The sequence below is a fragment of the Oncorhynchus keta genome, chromosome 10, assembly GCF_023373465.1.
Source record: "Oncorhynchus keta strain PuntledgeMale-10-30-2019 chromosome 10, Oket_V2, whole genome shotgun sequence".
In the NCBI taxonomy this organism is placed as follows: domain Eukaryota; kingdom Metazoa; phylum Chordata; class Actinopteri; order Salmoniformes; family Salmonidae; genus Oncorhynchus; species Oncorhynchus keta.
In genome coordinates, this window is record NC_068430.1 from 50,579,148 (window position 1) to 50,595,717 (window position 16,570).

A 16,570-nucleotide genomic window follows, 5' to 3' on the forward strand; every position below is an offset into this window, starting at 1 on the left:
ACACGATTAACAAAATGTATAACATTGTACAACTAGAAGTGCATGATTTATGGGATTAATTTTATGAAGCCATAACGTGGCAGGTAGCGGTTAGAATGTTAGGCCAGTAACTGAAAGGTTGCTGGTTTGAATACCCAGCCGACAAGGTGAAAAATGTTGACATGCCCTTGAGCAAGGCACGTAACCTTAATTTGCTCCAGGGGCACCGTACTACTATGGCTGACCCTGTAAAAACAACACATTGTCAGTGCACCTATCCATATGTGACAAGCATCAGTGTGTAGAAGGGAGATTCCTATAGGTGAGAACAAAAAGCTGTATGTGTTAACTGTAGGATTACCCATGTGCTGGAGTGTCCAGTGAGAGAAAGGCAGTTCGAGCCGGTTGCCAGGATCAGAGTAGTACAGGTGTCGTATGCTGAGGCAGTGAAGAGAGTAGTAGAGGAAGATGGGTCCAGGGCGAGGGATCTTAAGAGGCTCCCTGTGAGTAAGCCGAGGCCAATAGAGAGTGATAGGAATAACGTGTTTCAGTAAGACTGTGTTCTTAGCATTCATAGCCATGATTATCAACTGTACCGCAGAAATGGAATGGAATCACAGAAAATAGATTTTGTGGTGGCAGCTGCAGAGAAGTTCTTGGGTGTACGAGATTTTACTGCAGAAGAGTGTGTTGAACGATAGTATCCCATCCTCCCAGGCTGCCGGCCTGGTGTAGGATCAGATAGGGCCAAGTAGTGGAAAAGTGGTGAGATTTTAATGGGTGTAGGGTTATTCGATAGGAATATTTTTCTTCCCTTATCCCCATCCTATTCCCCTCCCCTTTTTGTATAAATACAGTAGGTGGCAGTGTATACACCTTAGTTGGATGTGATCCGCCAATAAATTTAAAGGAGAAGAATAATCCCTCTCGCTTGTACCACAGAGTTTCTAAACTTGTACTGTCTGTACTTACCTACAGTACTGTGTCTGCCTGTACTTCTCGCATCCCCGCTTCACTCCTCATAGAGAGCAATAGTAATGGTGTATTTTTGTTAGCACTAACTCTGCCATGGTTCGTTGGACGAAGCCTATGTGGAAAATAATGGAGTTTTTGGATAAACTAAGAAAATAAGGTCTGTGGTAAACACAGGCTTAGAAAATCTTATAGGTTTTGTTCTATGAGATCATCTTCATCAGCTGACGTCACTTTTTGTGAATTTTTAAGCATTCATGTAATCAAAAGAAGCACAATAAAGGATTCATAATTCATAAATGTCATGTTAACTGACTGATATTATCTCATAGAACAAAACATATAAGATCTCCTAAGCCTGTGTTAACCTCAGACCTTATTTTCGGCGTTCATCCCGAAACCCCATTCTTTCCCCATTCATTATTCATTTTCCCCATAAGGAACGGCTGAACGAACCAGAGGTAGCCTTACCTCATTTCCGTTTTTAGGACTACAAGCTTGCGAGCTATTTAGAATTTTGATTACACAAATGCTTCAAAATTCACAAAAAGTGACATTAGTTGATGAAGTTTATCTCATATAACAAAACGTATTAGATCTCTTAAGCTTGTGTTTACCACAGACCATACTTTTTGGCGTTTATCCCAAAACCCCTCCAAATAACCCATTCATTTTCCCATAGGCTTTGACAAACGTACCACGAAGGAGTTAGGTGCCTACAAAAAGACGCCATTACAATTGAGTGGCTATGCGGGGTCAGTGACGTCGCACGAAGCCTCTCTCACTCTCACTCCCTTCCTGCTGCATCATCATCATCATCATCATCATCACAACAGCCGCTAGTAGCACCCTGTCTAATTGCGGTGACCGGGGGACTGGATAGTCATAACTAATTAGCATAATACTAACTCTAAACATAACACTAGTTAACATCACCATAACAGAGTAATCTACGGAAACCATTTACATTGAGCTACCCCCTTGGAACCGCTGGGACATGGCCAGGCAAGATCAGGTCCTGCTCTTGGAGCCACAGCACGAACTGAAATTCCGAGGTAAGAGACTGAGGGGAGGGCCCAACTCTGAAGGGAGGGGGGAGGTAGTAACAGGCCCAGCGTAATGAGGGGGGGCACATCATTCCCATCATTTGTAAAATCTTAATAGTGAATTAAGGAGGATAATCATTTCGAATTAACATTGACTTGCGTTCCCTAGCTAGCTAACGTTTTAGCCAGTTTACGTTACCTTGACCAGACAGGCCTGCTGGGAAAAAAAAGCTAACTAACGTTCTAACTGCAGCGCCCTGACAGGTCTTTGGCGCTATTAATAATGTCTAGTTGACCTAGTATTTTAACTACTTAGCTAACGTTGGTGCATTATGTTTCACGTGCATTGTGCAATAGCGTTCCAGTAGGCCAGTCAGCCGTTTTATTATCTTGCTTGACTGACAACATTATGTCAGTGTAGGTAGCCCTTTGAGCTAGCAAGCTAGCAATGAATGCCAGCTGATTGCCCCTACTTTCCAGCATAATGATAGCATGCTAACAGTAGTTTGTGTCCTAGCTAGCGAGTAGCTAACTTGTTAATTCGCTAGCTGTCATTCTAATGGCTTGCCAGCTTTCATGTGGAACTAGGCATGAAATACCATTTATATCTGGAGGTTTTTCTCATCGGTGACCAGGTGTGGTAAAGAGCACAATATGGCTCAGGGTGCCATATGGACAGTTTGTACTGAGCGTCCTAAGAATTACAATGTGTCCAGGTACATATGAATTTATTGACACACTGAGTAAGAGCTTCTGTATGTTTCCTGAAGCATTATCACAAATTAATTTTAGGTCATATTTGAGATCCAAAATAATGAATAGCCTTTCATCTGTACCTGTTTTATTAGTGTCTTTCTACATACATTTTGAGATGCCCCACGGCCTTGGTAGACATGTCAAGCCAAAATAATCCATTGCTATAACTGCCCTGCTTGTTGTGAGGGTAGGCTCTTTATTTGTCTTGGCTCATTGCAAGCTGAGCCAACTAATATAATTGCTAATGACAAGAAGTAGGCTGGCCTAACCTCAAGGAAATATAAAGCCACACAGGCCAGTTCAGGAGTATTCCAAACTTGGGTCCAGGTGCCCCTGGAGGTATGTAAGGGTGTTTCGGGGTCTTCGGCAAAGTGACAATTTTTGTTTTACTCATACCAATATTTATTTCACAAGAAAGTCAAGACTTCTGTCAGGCAATTCACAATCATAGGCCTCTCCTATAAGCCTGGTGTTCTTTTTGTTATTTAGGGGTCCTCTACATGAAGATGTTTGGGAACCCAGGACCTAAGAAATGATTTTCAATATATTTCGAGAACATTACAAGACACCTGAACTAAGCTTTTCATTTATGCATTTTTGATTAGGCCTACTAGTAGTGATTTTCTATGTCTAGCCTAGTGGGGTGAGTAGTCTGAGATGGAGGTTGACATGGGAGTGAAAATTCATTCCCGTCTTGTCAAATTTTCCCGTACTATCCTGATCCCGCAACAGTTCTATAATCCAGGAACTTTCCTGTCCCATCCTGATAAAAATCACCCTTGCTCATTTTTACACGCAGAAATCAGAAATAACTTCCTCCATTAGCTGCTCGTCTGTCTGTCCCCTGCTCTGCATGTGAGTAATGTTACCCATAGAAACTGCTCTGTTTGGCTGCTGCTCAGCACTCACGAGACAGTTTCCTGCCCTGCACACCCAGCTGATAACAACCACATTACAAGATTTTGGCAGTTAAGGCAGCCGTTCTACTTACCCAGAGTCGGATGAGCTCAATTCCAGTCTTGAAGACTTCATAATTCACTGACATACAGTACATTGATAAAGTAGTGACAGCGCAGTGGCCATGGCTGTAACTGGAGCGGGACATTAGAGTGAGCAGATGGAAGGGGAGAATTTACAATTTATTTGTGATAGATCTGTATTAAGGTAAACTATATTAGGCCTACACACAGTTTATTTTTATGAAAAGCTCCACACATGGCATATTTATAAACATGTCAGTTTCCATTGCGCTGTAACACTTAATTGATTGTGATTCATTAAAGTCTGACTGGACAGAGAATCAAATCACCTAGCATCTTAGGCTAAAATTTCCTATTGAAAGGTAGGCCTTTGGTGACAACAAATTCTGCTGTGGTCCTTTTGGGCTCAAGTGTTCACCAATGAGCTAGAGCATCTTTAAACACTACCGGTCAAAAGTTTTAGAACACCTACTCATTCAAGGGTTTTTCTTTATTTTTACTATTTTCTACATTGTAGAATAATAGTGAAGACATCAAAACTATGAAATAACACATATGGAATCATGTAGTAACCAAACAAGTGTTAAGCAATCAAAATATATTTTATATTTGAGATTATTCAAATAGCCACTCTTTGCCTTGATGATAGCTTTGCACACTCTTGGCATTCTCTCAACCAGCTTCATGAGATAGTCACCTGGAATGCATTTCAATTAACAGGTGTGCCTTAAGTTTATTTGTGGAATTTCTTTCCTTCTTAATGTGTTTGAGCCAATCAGTTGTGTTGTGACAAGGTAGGGGTGGTATACAGACAATATCCCTGTTGGGTAAAAGACCAATTCCATATTATTTCAAGAACAGCTCAAATAAGCAAAGATAAACAACAGTCCATCATTACTTTAAGACATGAAGGTCAGTCAATACGGAAAATGTCAAGAACTTTGAAAGTTTCTTCAAGTGCAGTCGCAAAAACCATGAAGCGCTATGATGAAACTGGCTCTCATGAGGACTGCCACAGGAATGGAAGACCCAGAGTTACCTCTGCTGCAGAGGGAATTCATTAGAGTTACCAGCCTCAGAAATTGCAGCTCAAATTAATGCTCCACGAAGTTCAAGTTACAGACACATCTCAACATCAACTGTTCAGAGGAGACTGTGTGAATCAGGCTTTCATGGTCGAATTACTGCAAAGAAACCACTAAAGGACACCAATAATAAGAAGAGACTTGCTTGTGCCAAGAATCACGAGTGATGGACATTAGATCAGTGGAAATGTGTCCTTTGGTCTGGAGTCCAAATTTGAGATTTTTGGTTCCGGCCGCCATGTCTTTGTGAGACGCGGTGTGGGTGAACGGATGATCTCTGCATGTGTATTTCCCACCGTAAAGCATGGGTTTGTTATGGTGTGGGGGTACTCTTCTGGTGACAATGTATGTGATTTATTTAGAATTCAAGGAGCACTTAACCAGCATGGCTACCACAGCATTCTGCAGCAATACGACATCCCATCTGGTTTGCGCTTAGTGGGACTATCATTTGTTTTTCAACAGGACAGTGACCCAACACACCTCCAGGCTGTGTAAGGGCTATTTGACCAAGAAGTAGAGTGATGGACTGCTGCATCAGATGGCCTGGTCTCCACAATACCCAGACCTCAACCAAATTGAGATGGTTTGGGATGAGTCAGACCGCAGAGTGAAGGAAAAGCAGCCAACAAGTGCTCAGCATATGTGGGAACACCTTCAAGACTGTTGGAAGAGCATTCCAGGTGAAGTTGGTTGAGAGAATACTAAGAGTGTTGCAAAGCTGCCATCAACGCAAAGGGTGGCTATTTGAAAAATGTCAAATATAAAATATATTTTGATTTCACACTTTTTTGGTTACTACATGATTCCATATGTGTTATTTCATAGTTTTTATGTCTTCAATATTATTCTACAATGTAGAAAATAGTAAAAAATAAAGAAAAACCCTTGAATGAGTAGGTGTTCTAAATTATTTGCCCGGTACTGTAAATCAACTTAATCTGTAAAAATGTACATTTGGAACTGCACATTCAAGGTACCAAACATTCTTGCTCTCCCTTAAAACACACCATTCAGACAACATAGCAGCATCAAATATATGTCCTTCAGAACGCTAATTTTGTCACTGCCAGTTTTTCTGCCAGTTGGAAAGTATCCCAAGGCACTTTCGGGAAGTTGTAGAATCTTAGTGTATGTGCTAATTCCGACTGAGGCAGCTCACTTCCACATTTCCATTCACAATGCATCCATCTTTCCCTCAAATGCAAGGCCTTCCTCCTCCATACCAGCTAGAAGGCAGGTGTGTTTTATTTTGGTAGCCTGAAATGGAGTCTTTCAGACTCAGATAATTTATCATTCCTCGAATCTTTCATGTTCTTCCTTTTAGTGCAAAGTGTACTCCGAGTTCCTGTGGAATGTTTTAAGGCTAGTTTGTAAATCCAGTTGAGGAGTTAAATCCTGTACAGCTGTATGTTGCTCAATGTCATATGGCCAAGTGCTTTCCGAAGGCTTTTGCTTCCTATCAAACTGGTTTCACAGAAACAAAAGTGTAGCTGACCTGAGTCATTCTGTTGAGGATATCATTTTGTGGTCTGGCTTGTGAGTTCACCCACTTAATGCAACCATCATGATTCAGAGTTGTAAAACGAAAGTGCACGTGGAATTACAATGGAAGGTCACTCTTCAGTGAAACAACTCGGGTGGTGCAATATCATTTTGAAATCAGATTTGACTTAGTGTTGGCATTCCTGTAGGCTAGCGTTCTCTGTGAGGTACTTGATCAAGCTGGGTGTGAACTTGAAGTCTGTCTGTGCAGAGGGATTTGACAGAGATGGCTAAGTAAAGAAAATATCTGGTTGGATGTAGTGGCTTGAGGCTAGTAGTGTTCCTTCCTACGCCCCTGGTGCCTCAACTATCCTCTTGTTCTTCAAGGACAGCCATTAGCCTACCTTGTCCAGGCTATTTGTAGACTATTAGAGATTATTAGAAACAAATTGAAGGTAGTTGGATTCCTCAGCGACACAAAGTATTCCACATAGTTTTGACCAAATGAAATAAAGCTGTTACAATAGACCAAATTAATTTGATTTATTTTCACTGCATCTGGTTGAGTTACCGTTACAACCAGCTACGTCCTTCCTAATTCTCCTCCATAGCCGACTTTTCTTAAAATAGGGGCCCAGGCTACATGTGTTAGACTATACGGTTTAAGCAACTTTTATTTTTGATGGGCCTAATAAATTAAAAAGGCCACATTTCTGTCGCCTTGGCACCAGTGCCTTCTTTCAAGATGCCACTGATGTTATTTCTCTACAAGATCCTAGGCATTCTCTTAGATGCCACTGTTTTTGTGAGGTGAACCTAGTATGCCTAGGTCCATGTTTTATTGTTCTGTAGCACGAGAGCTATTAGTCATGATACCACTGATAGCTAATCCTTTCTTGAAGTTAAAAAGCTGCTCTTGTATTACTCTTGTTGATTTATTTTTAATTTTTAAGAGGACTTGGATATTGATTGTTCATTGTTCGCTACCGCCGAGGAATTAATGGAACTCTAGACGAAGGACCCAAGGATGTGGTTGGCAAAAACTGCTTTCTAATTAGGCTAGTCATGGCCTTAATAGCATCAGCTGCTCTACTTATTAAAATTGAGGGGACATGTCTTTGACGTGACACAGTCTGTGCTTTCTCTTTGAACGTTTTTGACAGTAGCAAGAATGGTTGTTATTGACTGATATTAGTGAGGTTAGTAGAGTGAGGTTACTGTATTATTATTCAGGCAATGACAAAAGGCTGGGGTTGCAATTTGGTGTGTGCTTCTGGCCTAATGTGTCAAGATCCATACACCTCAAACGTGTGAATCAATCAAATTTATTTATAAAGCCCTTACATCAGCTGATGTCACAAAGTGCTGTACAGAAACCCAGCCTAAAACCCCAAACAGCAAGCAATGCAGGTGTCGAAGCACGGTGGCAGGAAAACCCCCCTAGAAAGGCCAGACCTTAGGAAGAAACCTAGAGAAGAACCAGGCTATGAGGGGTGGCCAGTGGCCTCTTCTGGCTGTGCCGGGTGGAGATTATAACAGAACATGGCCAAGATGTCCAAATGTTCATAAATGACGAGCAGGGTCAAATAATAATAATCGCAGTGGTTGTCGACGGTGCAACAGGTCAGCACCTCAGCAGAAAATGTCAGTTGGCTTTTCATAGCCGATCATTCAGAGTATCTCTACCGCTCCTACTGTCTCTAGAGAGTTGAAAACAGCAGGTCTGGGACAGGTAACATGTCTGGTGAACAGGTCAGGGTTCCATAGCCGCAGGCAGAACAGTTGAAACTGGAGTAGCAGCACAGCCAGGTGGACTGGGGACAGCAAGGAGTCCTCAGGCCAGGTAGTCCTGAGGCATGGTCCTAGGGCTCAGGTCCTCCAAGAGAGTGAGAATTAGAAGAAGCCTAGCCCCAGATAATAGTTTGATGATTAGGACTACTGCCATTTCAGTGAAGCCGTCATTGTCGGGATGTGGGTCATTAACACAGTTCATTGATGTCTCCAGTGAAAAGCATAGGCCATTATAACTCAAAAGTAGGCCTGCTATTCTTTTGTTTTGAAAGACTAGTATTCAGACTTGTTGTCCTTAAGATGTGTTCCTCTACCATTGCGTAATGTGAATCGCTTTAATCATGATTTTTGTATTGTTACTTCCCTTTCTCTCTTCAAACTCCCCCCTTCCTCAATGGCGATCCAGCACATTTTTATGCCTTTGATGTGCTGATTCAGTAACCCTATTCATTTGATTAGCCCATCATGTATTCTCTACAGTTTGCATCTTTCACATGCAGTAGTCTGTCTGCTTGTGACAATTTCATACTCTTCTTTTTCTGTCATTGTTACCACCCATGAATCCAGATGTTATAGAATGCGATAGCCTTGTGCCCTCATTGCCCAGTGTCTCAAAGTGTCTCAAAGCAAAGAATGAGGCATGCCCATATTGGTAAAATCCGCTAGTGGCAGTCTTGTCAGATTTATATTGTGTTGTTTTAAAATGGTAAAATACTATTACTGAATCTACCTTTTAAGATAGTCTCCAATATTTTCTCTGTCAGTGTATAAGCCTACCTCTGTAAAGTTTTTATTTATATTTAATAAAACCTTCTTCTCCCACCACAGGTCCCTTCTCGGATGTGGTCAACACAACCTTAAAGCTCTCCAACCCCACAGACAGGAATGTGTGCTTCAAAGTCAAGACGACAGCCCCGCGCCGGTACTGCGTCCGGCCAAATAGTGGTGTCATCGACGCCGGCACCTCAATCAACGTCTCAGGTACGCAAAATTACGTAAACTTAACCAAAGTTCCCAGGTTTTTCATAAATCCTGGTTGAAGGAATTGTGCAATGGGGGCTTTGGATCACTAATGGCTGTATCCAAGGCTCAGCCAATTGTTTACATAACAGAATGCAGCACGCGACTGAAGAGAGAACCAATTTTCTAGTAAGAGTATCAGTGTGTGCTCTGGAAAGACCACAGAGAGTGGAAAGGCAGTATCCCAGTTGCAGCAGCGCGTCCCCTGAACAATAATGAAGAGGTAGGTGAGAAGCCTGACCACGGAGACGGGGGTGAGAAGGTGATGAAGCGTACTTCATGAGCTGTAACTGAAAAACAACTGGCATTTGGAAAGTTTGTTGTGAGGGAGAAAGTGTGGTGGAACAAGTATTGTGGGGCGGCAGGGTAGCCTAGTGGTTAGAGCGTTGGACTAGTAACCGGAAGGTTGCAAGTTCAAACCCCCGAGCTGACAAGGTACAAATCTGTCGTTCTGCCCCTGAACTGGCAGTTAACCCACTGTTCCTAGGCCGTCATTGAAAATAAGAATTTGTTCTTAACTGACTTGCCTAGTTAAATAAAGGTAAAATTAAAATGAAGTATCTTGCAAGCTGGATCGAATTCTCCATTAGCTAGCCAGAGAAATGTTGAGCAATATTAGCCAACTTAACTGATAAAATAATTGAGTTTATGGTGTGAAGTAAGCTGGCTAATAAAGGCAGACAGCTAACGTTAGCTACATACAACATCAATGAGTTAACGTTAGTAACTTTACAAATTCGCTATAGTATTAATTGGTATACGACTCCTCAAATTATAATGAATTAGTTGCTTACTGGACCCTGACAATCTGAAATGTTAATTAGCTAACAAACTAACTACTATCTGTGAACTTATGGTTTCCCTCTACGATATGTGGTTCATTTTCAGAATGAGAGAATTAGGGGAAAATGAGGTGTTGCTTATTAAACAAGTGGATTCAGGGATCAAGTGTTGCTGGAGCTGGGCCTGGCTTAAGCTGGATGCCACTATTGAGGTGAAAGGAACACCACCACTTTCCATCTTTCTCACTTTTCAAAACGGTGGATAAAAAGGGGTATGCCAGGTGTACTCTCTGCCTGAAAGAGATCAATTATGCCAACAAAGGGTATCTGGCTCTGCTGGCACATTGTAGAACAGATGTCCACAGGCAGAAAGTGTTCAATGTAATAATGTGCAGTGTAGTCCAAAGATATTGCTTTTGTTGTGTTGAACTTGACAGTAACGTGTGTGAGAGAGTGAGGGGGGAATATACAATTTTTTTACTCGGTGAACGTTATTTTCGCACACAGGTAGCCTTGTGTACTTGATCGACGTTCTACATTAATTAAGACAGCCTTTTATAATAGAACAAGTGTTCTATTATAAAGGCTGTCATGGCTAACTGCAATATGAGTGTATTGTTTTTTTTCTCAATACTTACATTTTTAGTTAGGTTCACAGTAACCACTTTTTATTTTACACACAGACTGATCATGTAGATCATATTATTTGTTGTTTAATTAGTTAACCTGCATTTCCCCCTAATAGGGATGTTTTTGCATGTTTCAGTGCAAAAACAAAAGTGTCACCTTTTTGGGCCCTCACCAGTTTGCATCCCTGAGTTTTTCAATTTAAGTAATCCATTACTTTGACAATATTATTTCCCTTTTTCTTTGTTGGCGCAAATAAAAAATAAAAATCTCCTTATGTTCGCTGCGGTTCTCAGTTATCTATCAGTCTTCTGCTGTTGATAAAAACAGTGCAATTTTTTTTGAGGAATTACTGAATTACAGTGGGGCAAAAAAGTATTTAGTCAGCCACCAATTGTGCAAGTTCTCCCACTTAAAAAGATGAGAGGCCTGTAATTGTCATCATAGGTACACTTCAACTATGACAGACAAAATGAGAAAAAATAATTTATTTGCAAATTATGGTGGAAAATAAGTATTTGGTCAATAACAAAAGTTTATCTCAATACTTTGTTATATACCCTTTGTTGGCAATGACAGAGGTCAAACGTTTTCTGTAAGTCTTCACAAGGTTTTCACACACTGTTGCTGGTATTTTGGCCCATTCCTCCTCCATGCAGATCTCCTCTAGAGCAGTGATATAGTTTTGGGGCCATTTATTTATATATATATATATATATAATAGTTTTCACTTAGCTAGCGAATGCAGCTAACTAGTTTAGCCTACTCAAACACCTGGCTCAAACGGAGAGTGATGCTATGTTGGCTATGGCTATCCAACACTGGAACTCTTCCAAGTCAATGTAAGCTTTTGGTAACTGCTAAACTTCTTGCTAATTTTACACCTGTACTCCATGATTGTAGTTTACTAATGCATTAGTTCTAGTAGCTATGTTGACTATGACGTTAGCCTACATTGTCATCACCATATTAGCTGTGTGTAGCGGTGATGATATGGTGTGGCTTGAAAAGGTTTTATCTCCCAGTCACAGACAGCGGATTTGTTGTGCACTGAAGTCCACAAGGGAAAAGGTGAGGGAGAGGAGGAGACTGCATGGATGCGAGTTGGAATTATACAACGAACAAAAATGATCATGCTGTTTGTATGTGGCTGCTATGAAAGTGAACTGCATTTGCATGTGATCAGGGGTGTATTCATTCCTTGCAAGAGTGCAAGGCGGTATTGGATGTGTCACTGTTACCTTGATTTCTACATTTTCTCTCGACCTGTGCACCTACGTTGTAAACTTTCATTCATAATCTAGGTTGTACCAACCTCATGATGAGTATAGGAACAATTAGAGTATCATGTAGTCGCCTTAACTAGTAATCCGGAGCCTAAACTACGGTATGATGGTATTTTTATGTTTTTGAATAATAAAAGTTCTAAATGCTCTTTTATGAGTAGTGCGTGACCCTGGGGTGGCATTCTAAGTGATCTCAATGGTTCGTTCTCCATTCGGATTGTTTTATACTGTACAATTTTTTAAAGTAAAATAAGCAAGTAAAAAGTTTTTTTTTTTTTTTTTTTTTTTTTTACATCCATCCAAAAATCTTTACAGCTCTTTTTTAGATAACCATTCAGTGTGAAAGGGGAAAAATGTCATGCTTTGATCTGGTGGAAACATTATAAAATGGGCCTATCCCTTGCGCAAATATCCTACAGCTTTGTCTGTCTGGAGCTCACTGGGGCGAGAATATTTTTGCATAATTGGCAATGTCAATAGAAGTTACTTTTAGAATTTTGATTAACCACATTTATTTTGAGATACGAATACTTTATTTTAAACTAAATGAAACTGTTCCACAAAAAGTTATGACAATCACAACTGGCACACAGATCGGTAGATATGGTAAGATAAATTGGCCCTCCAAATTGAAAAGGTTGCCGACCCCTGGTGTAGCCTATTATCGGCAACTTCAGGAGCTTAATGGCAGAATATTTGGAGAAACAGGTTTTTACCTTCTGGTTAGGCTATCTTGATCTCTGGCTCCCTCCTTGAGTCATGTTTAATTATTTAATCACAGTGTGCTTAAAGCATCAGACAAGCTCATTAGCCTACATATAGGGAAAAATACATATTTAACAGATGACTCTCGGTCTACAATGTTTTATTTATTTTTTCGGGGACAGCCCTAGTGGGTATGCTGACCATTGCCACTGTGGCCCCTCATGATGTGTTCAGATTTCTTGTGGCCCCCACCATCATAATTGCCCATCCTTCATCTAGGTGAAGACTGAATGTGGCCCCCACGGCAAAATTAGTTTGACATCCCTGCACTACTTGGAATCAAGATTTATTCCAATTTTAATACAAGTGATTCTCAGTAAAAAATAATAATATTGAAATAAGTTGAGTATCCAGGCAGTTCTGCAGAACATTTATGCAGACAGAACATCTCATTGCAGTGCTTTCTGTTGGCTAGTGGTATGGCCGTCTCTATTTCTCCCTGGGCCAACAGCTGTGTTCTCACCCCGGTGCCGTTCTTTGAGGGAGACAACTCTACCCAGAGCCTTCCTGGCTTCATTAACACGGCTATTTGCTGCCACAACATATTTTTTACCAGTCGGACTGCAAGTCAGCAAGGGGATCAGTAGTGGGCGACAAACAACCCCCGTTCAGACAGTCACAGTACCCTGACAGAGGCTTTTCCCTATAATTGTAACAGCGCAGCACAAAAGGCAATGTGGAAATCCACTTTGGCTAGACTGAAAGGAAACACTTTGCCACAGGATACCTAAAATCCCTAAAGTGTCATTTACAAGCTTAGTTGGTGATCCACATGGAGCTTTTGAAGTGTGACCCCCGCAAAACGTTTGTTAAAACGCACACCACAGAAGTGCTCAACTTGATTTGTATTGTGCTGCGTTGGATGGGAAACTATGTAGCATGGATGTCTCAATCAGAGAAAGGGGCCCTTGTGTCAACAAATGTTGTGTGCCAAAACCATAGGTCTTAATTGTCTCAAAGGCCTTTTAAACCCAGCATTCTACAGTAAGCTTACTTAAACATTCTTATATTGCAATTCCTGTCATTATGGCTGGCCATAAACAACTTTTTCCTTCATGTTATTGTTCCATATTATTGTTGTGTGATCCAATAATGACAGCATGCTCTAAATAGTCTCCTCATCAAGGTGTATATCCGTATCAAGGGTGATAAAGTTGCTTAATGAATCGTCTTACTCCATTTGTATGATATTTCTTCTTTCAAGTCACAAGATGTATCCACAACTCCCGAGCGTTTTTTTGAGATGCACAGTTTATTGAGACGCTTGTCTCAATTGTTTTAATTAACATGTTTTGAATGACACTGATGGGAAACGCTATTATATCCAATGCCTGTTAGCCTGAGGCTGATGCTGCGCAAGTGCTTGTATGTGCATACACACTCGCTCTGAATGGGAGTGTCTGCTAGATGACTCAATGTAATGTAAATGTTGAGCGGCTTCACTGCAGGTAGATTGTACGTTGTAATATTCAATAAAACAAATATAATAATAAAATAAATAAAAAAAACAGAGTTTGGGACAGTTGTGGGACAATAGATCCCAAATTCATATAACCATTGTATAAAAAAAGTTTCAAAGCAATGAGGCTGATGCAACAGATCAGAACGTTTAGTTTAAAATGTTGATAAACTATTTCTTCATATTAAAAGACAGCAATGTGCACACGGCAGTAAGCTATACGTATGAGTATTCTAAAATGCAATTAGCGGGAAAGAGGGATGATGTAAAGATAAAAAAATTAGCATTAGTTGCTAATGTGTGACCCACCACGTGGATTCAGTCCTATGTAAAAAAAAACAAATATAGAAAATTATTATATATAACTTTAGATAAAAGTAGTCTCTAGAAAATTGTTTGGGAAAGTAATTCTGCTTTCAAAGTTGTTTAACTTGTAACTAGAGGTCAACCGATTATGATTTTTCAATGCTGATACAGATTTATTGGCGGACCAAAAATGCTGATACCAATATATATATATATATATATATATATATTTTTTTTTTTGTAATAATGACAATTACAACAAAACTGAATGAGCACTTTTATTTTAACTTTAATATAATACATACATTAAATTAAATTTAGTCTCAAATCATGAAACATGTTCAATTTGGTTTAAATAATGCAGAAACACAGTGTTGGAAGTAAAAGTACAATATGTGCCATGTAAAACAGCTAATGTTTAAGTTTCTTGGTCAGAACATGAGAACACAAGCTGTTGGTTCCTTTTAACATGAGTCTTCAATATTCCCAGTTAAGAAGTTTTAGGTTGTAGTTATTATAGGACTATTTCTCTCTATACCATTTGTATTTCATATTCCTTTGACTATTGGATGTTCTTATAGGCACTATAGGCTGGCAATACTAATCTTGGGAGTTGATAGGCTTGAAGTCATAAACAGAGCTGTGCTTCAAGCATTGCGAAGAGCTGCTGGCAAACGCAGGAAAGTGCGGTTTGAATGAATGCTTACGAGCCTGCTGCTGCCTACCACCGCTGTCAGACTGCTATATCAAATCATAGACTTAATTATATATATTAAACACAGAAATATGAGCCTTAGTTTCTGGATTTGACCATATTAATGACCTATCATTTCGAAAACAAAACGTTTATTCTTTCAGTGAAATACGGAACTGTTCCATATTTTATGGAACGGGTGGCATCCATAAATCTAAATATTGCTGTTACATTGCACAACCTTCAATGTTATGTCTTAATTATGTAAAATTCTGGCAAATTAATTACGGTCTTTGTTAGGAAGAAATGGTCTTCACACAGTTCGCAATGAGCCAGGCGGCCCAAACTGCTGCATATACCCTGACTCTACTTGCACAGAAAGCAAGAGAAGTGACACAATTTCCCTAGTTAATATTACCTGCTAACATGAATTTCTGTTAACTAAATATTCAGGTTTAAAAAAATACACTTGTCTATTGATTTTAAGAAAGGCATTGATGTTTATGGTTAGGTACATTGGTGCAACGACAGTGCTTTTTTCTCGAATGCGCTTGTTAAATCATCACCCGTTTGGCGAAGAAGGCTGTGATTCGATGATAAATTAACAGGCACCACATTGATTATTTGCAATTCAGGACAAGCTAGTTAAACTAGTAATATCCTCAACCATATGTTGTTAACTAGTGATTGTGTTAAGATTGATTGTTTTTATAAGATAAGTTTAATGCAAGCTAGCAACTTACCTTGGCTCCTTGCTGCACTCGCATAACAGGTGGTTAGCCTGCCACGCAGTCTCCTCGTGGAGTGCAATGTAATTGGTCATAATCAGCGTCCAAAAATGCCGATTTAATCGGTCAACCTCTACTTGTAACCCCACTTTGAGGAAATGGCCCTTGAATGTTTTGATACACCTACTGGAGAACTCTTCTTTGTCTACACCCATTCAGCATCATTCACACTCTTAAGTTTTAGCCCAACCCATCTCTTTAGCTAAAGCTAACCAACTAGGTTCAATGTTAGCTAGCTAATACTAGGCTATAACGAGCAAGGCAAATGTTTTTAGATTCTGATAATATTTCTACACAGATCATACACAACCATACAATCATACACAAGCGAGCAATCAAGCTAACGTTCTTTAGCTAGTGAACAGTACTTGTAATTAAAATGACATTTTGACAAAATTAGAAACTTATATCTAAAAATGTACTTAGACTCTTACCCGTATATATGGATGAATGCGTCACGGCAGACTAGAAACATTTAGCTCCGTTTTGTTTGTAGCTACATCTTGTTCAACGAGCGTTGTGTCAAGTCACTCCGGTTCACACTGACCATGGTGTGTGCAGAAAGTAGCCCATCACAACTTTTTCCAACTGATCTGTCAATTGCGCCTGCTAAATTCAGGGCATCATTGTTGTTGAGAAAAATAGCAAAACATTTGAATTAATTAACTATTGATGAACTCACAAGTAATTCATTTCTTGATAAATAAATTCCGTTAAATATAAGTTACACAACGTATCAAACTTTTCAG

At 39.9% G+C, this 16,570-nt stretch overlaps 1 protein-coding gene across 2 annotated transcripts in view; it reads left to right on the top strand.

Annotated features, from left to right (window-relative positions):
* Positions 1–1,720: 1,720 nt before the first annotated feature.
* The window catches only part of LOC118388923 (vesicle-associated membrane protein-associated protein B-like), a 34,246-nt gene continuing 19,396 nt past the window's right edge, over positions 1,721–16,570 (top strand). Inside the window, exons 1-2 of one of the 2 annotated variants that reach the window (XM_035778523.2) lie at positions 1,721–2,006; positions 8,923–9,075. In XM_035778523.2, coding sequence (XP_035634416.1) covers positions 1,949–2,006; positions 8,923–9,075 — 211 coding nt within the window. In that variant the 5' untranslated portion in view covers positions 1,721–1,948. Of the gene's footprint in view, positions 2,007–5,303; positions 5,502–8,922; positions 9,076–16,570 lie in introns of those variants that run through there. The other variant, XM_035778524.2, reaches the window with a different exon arrangement.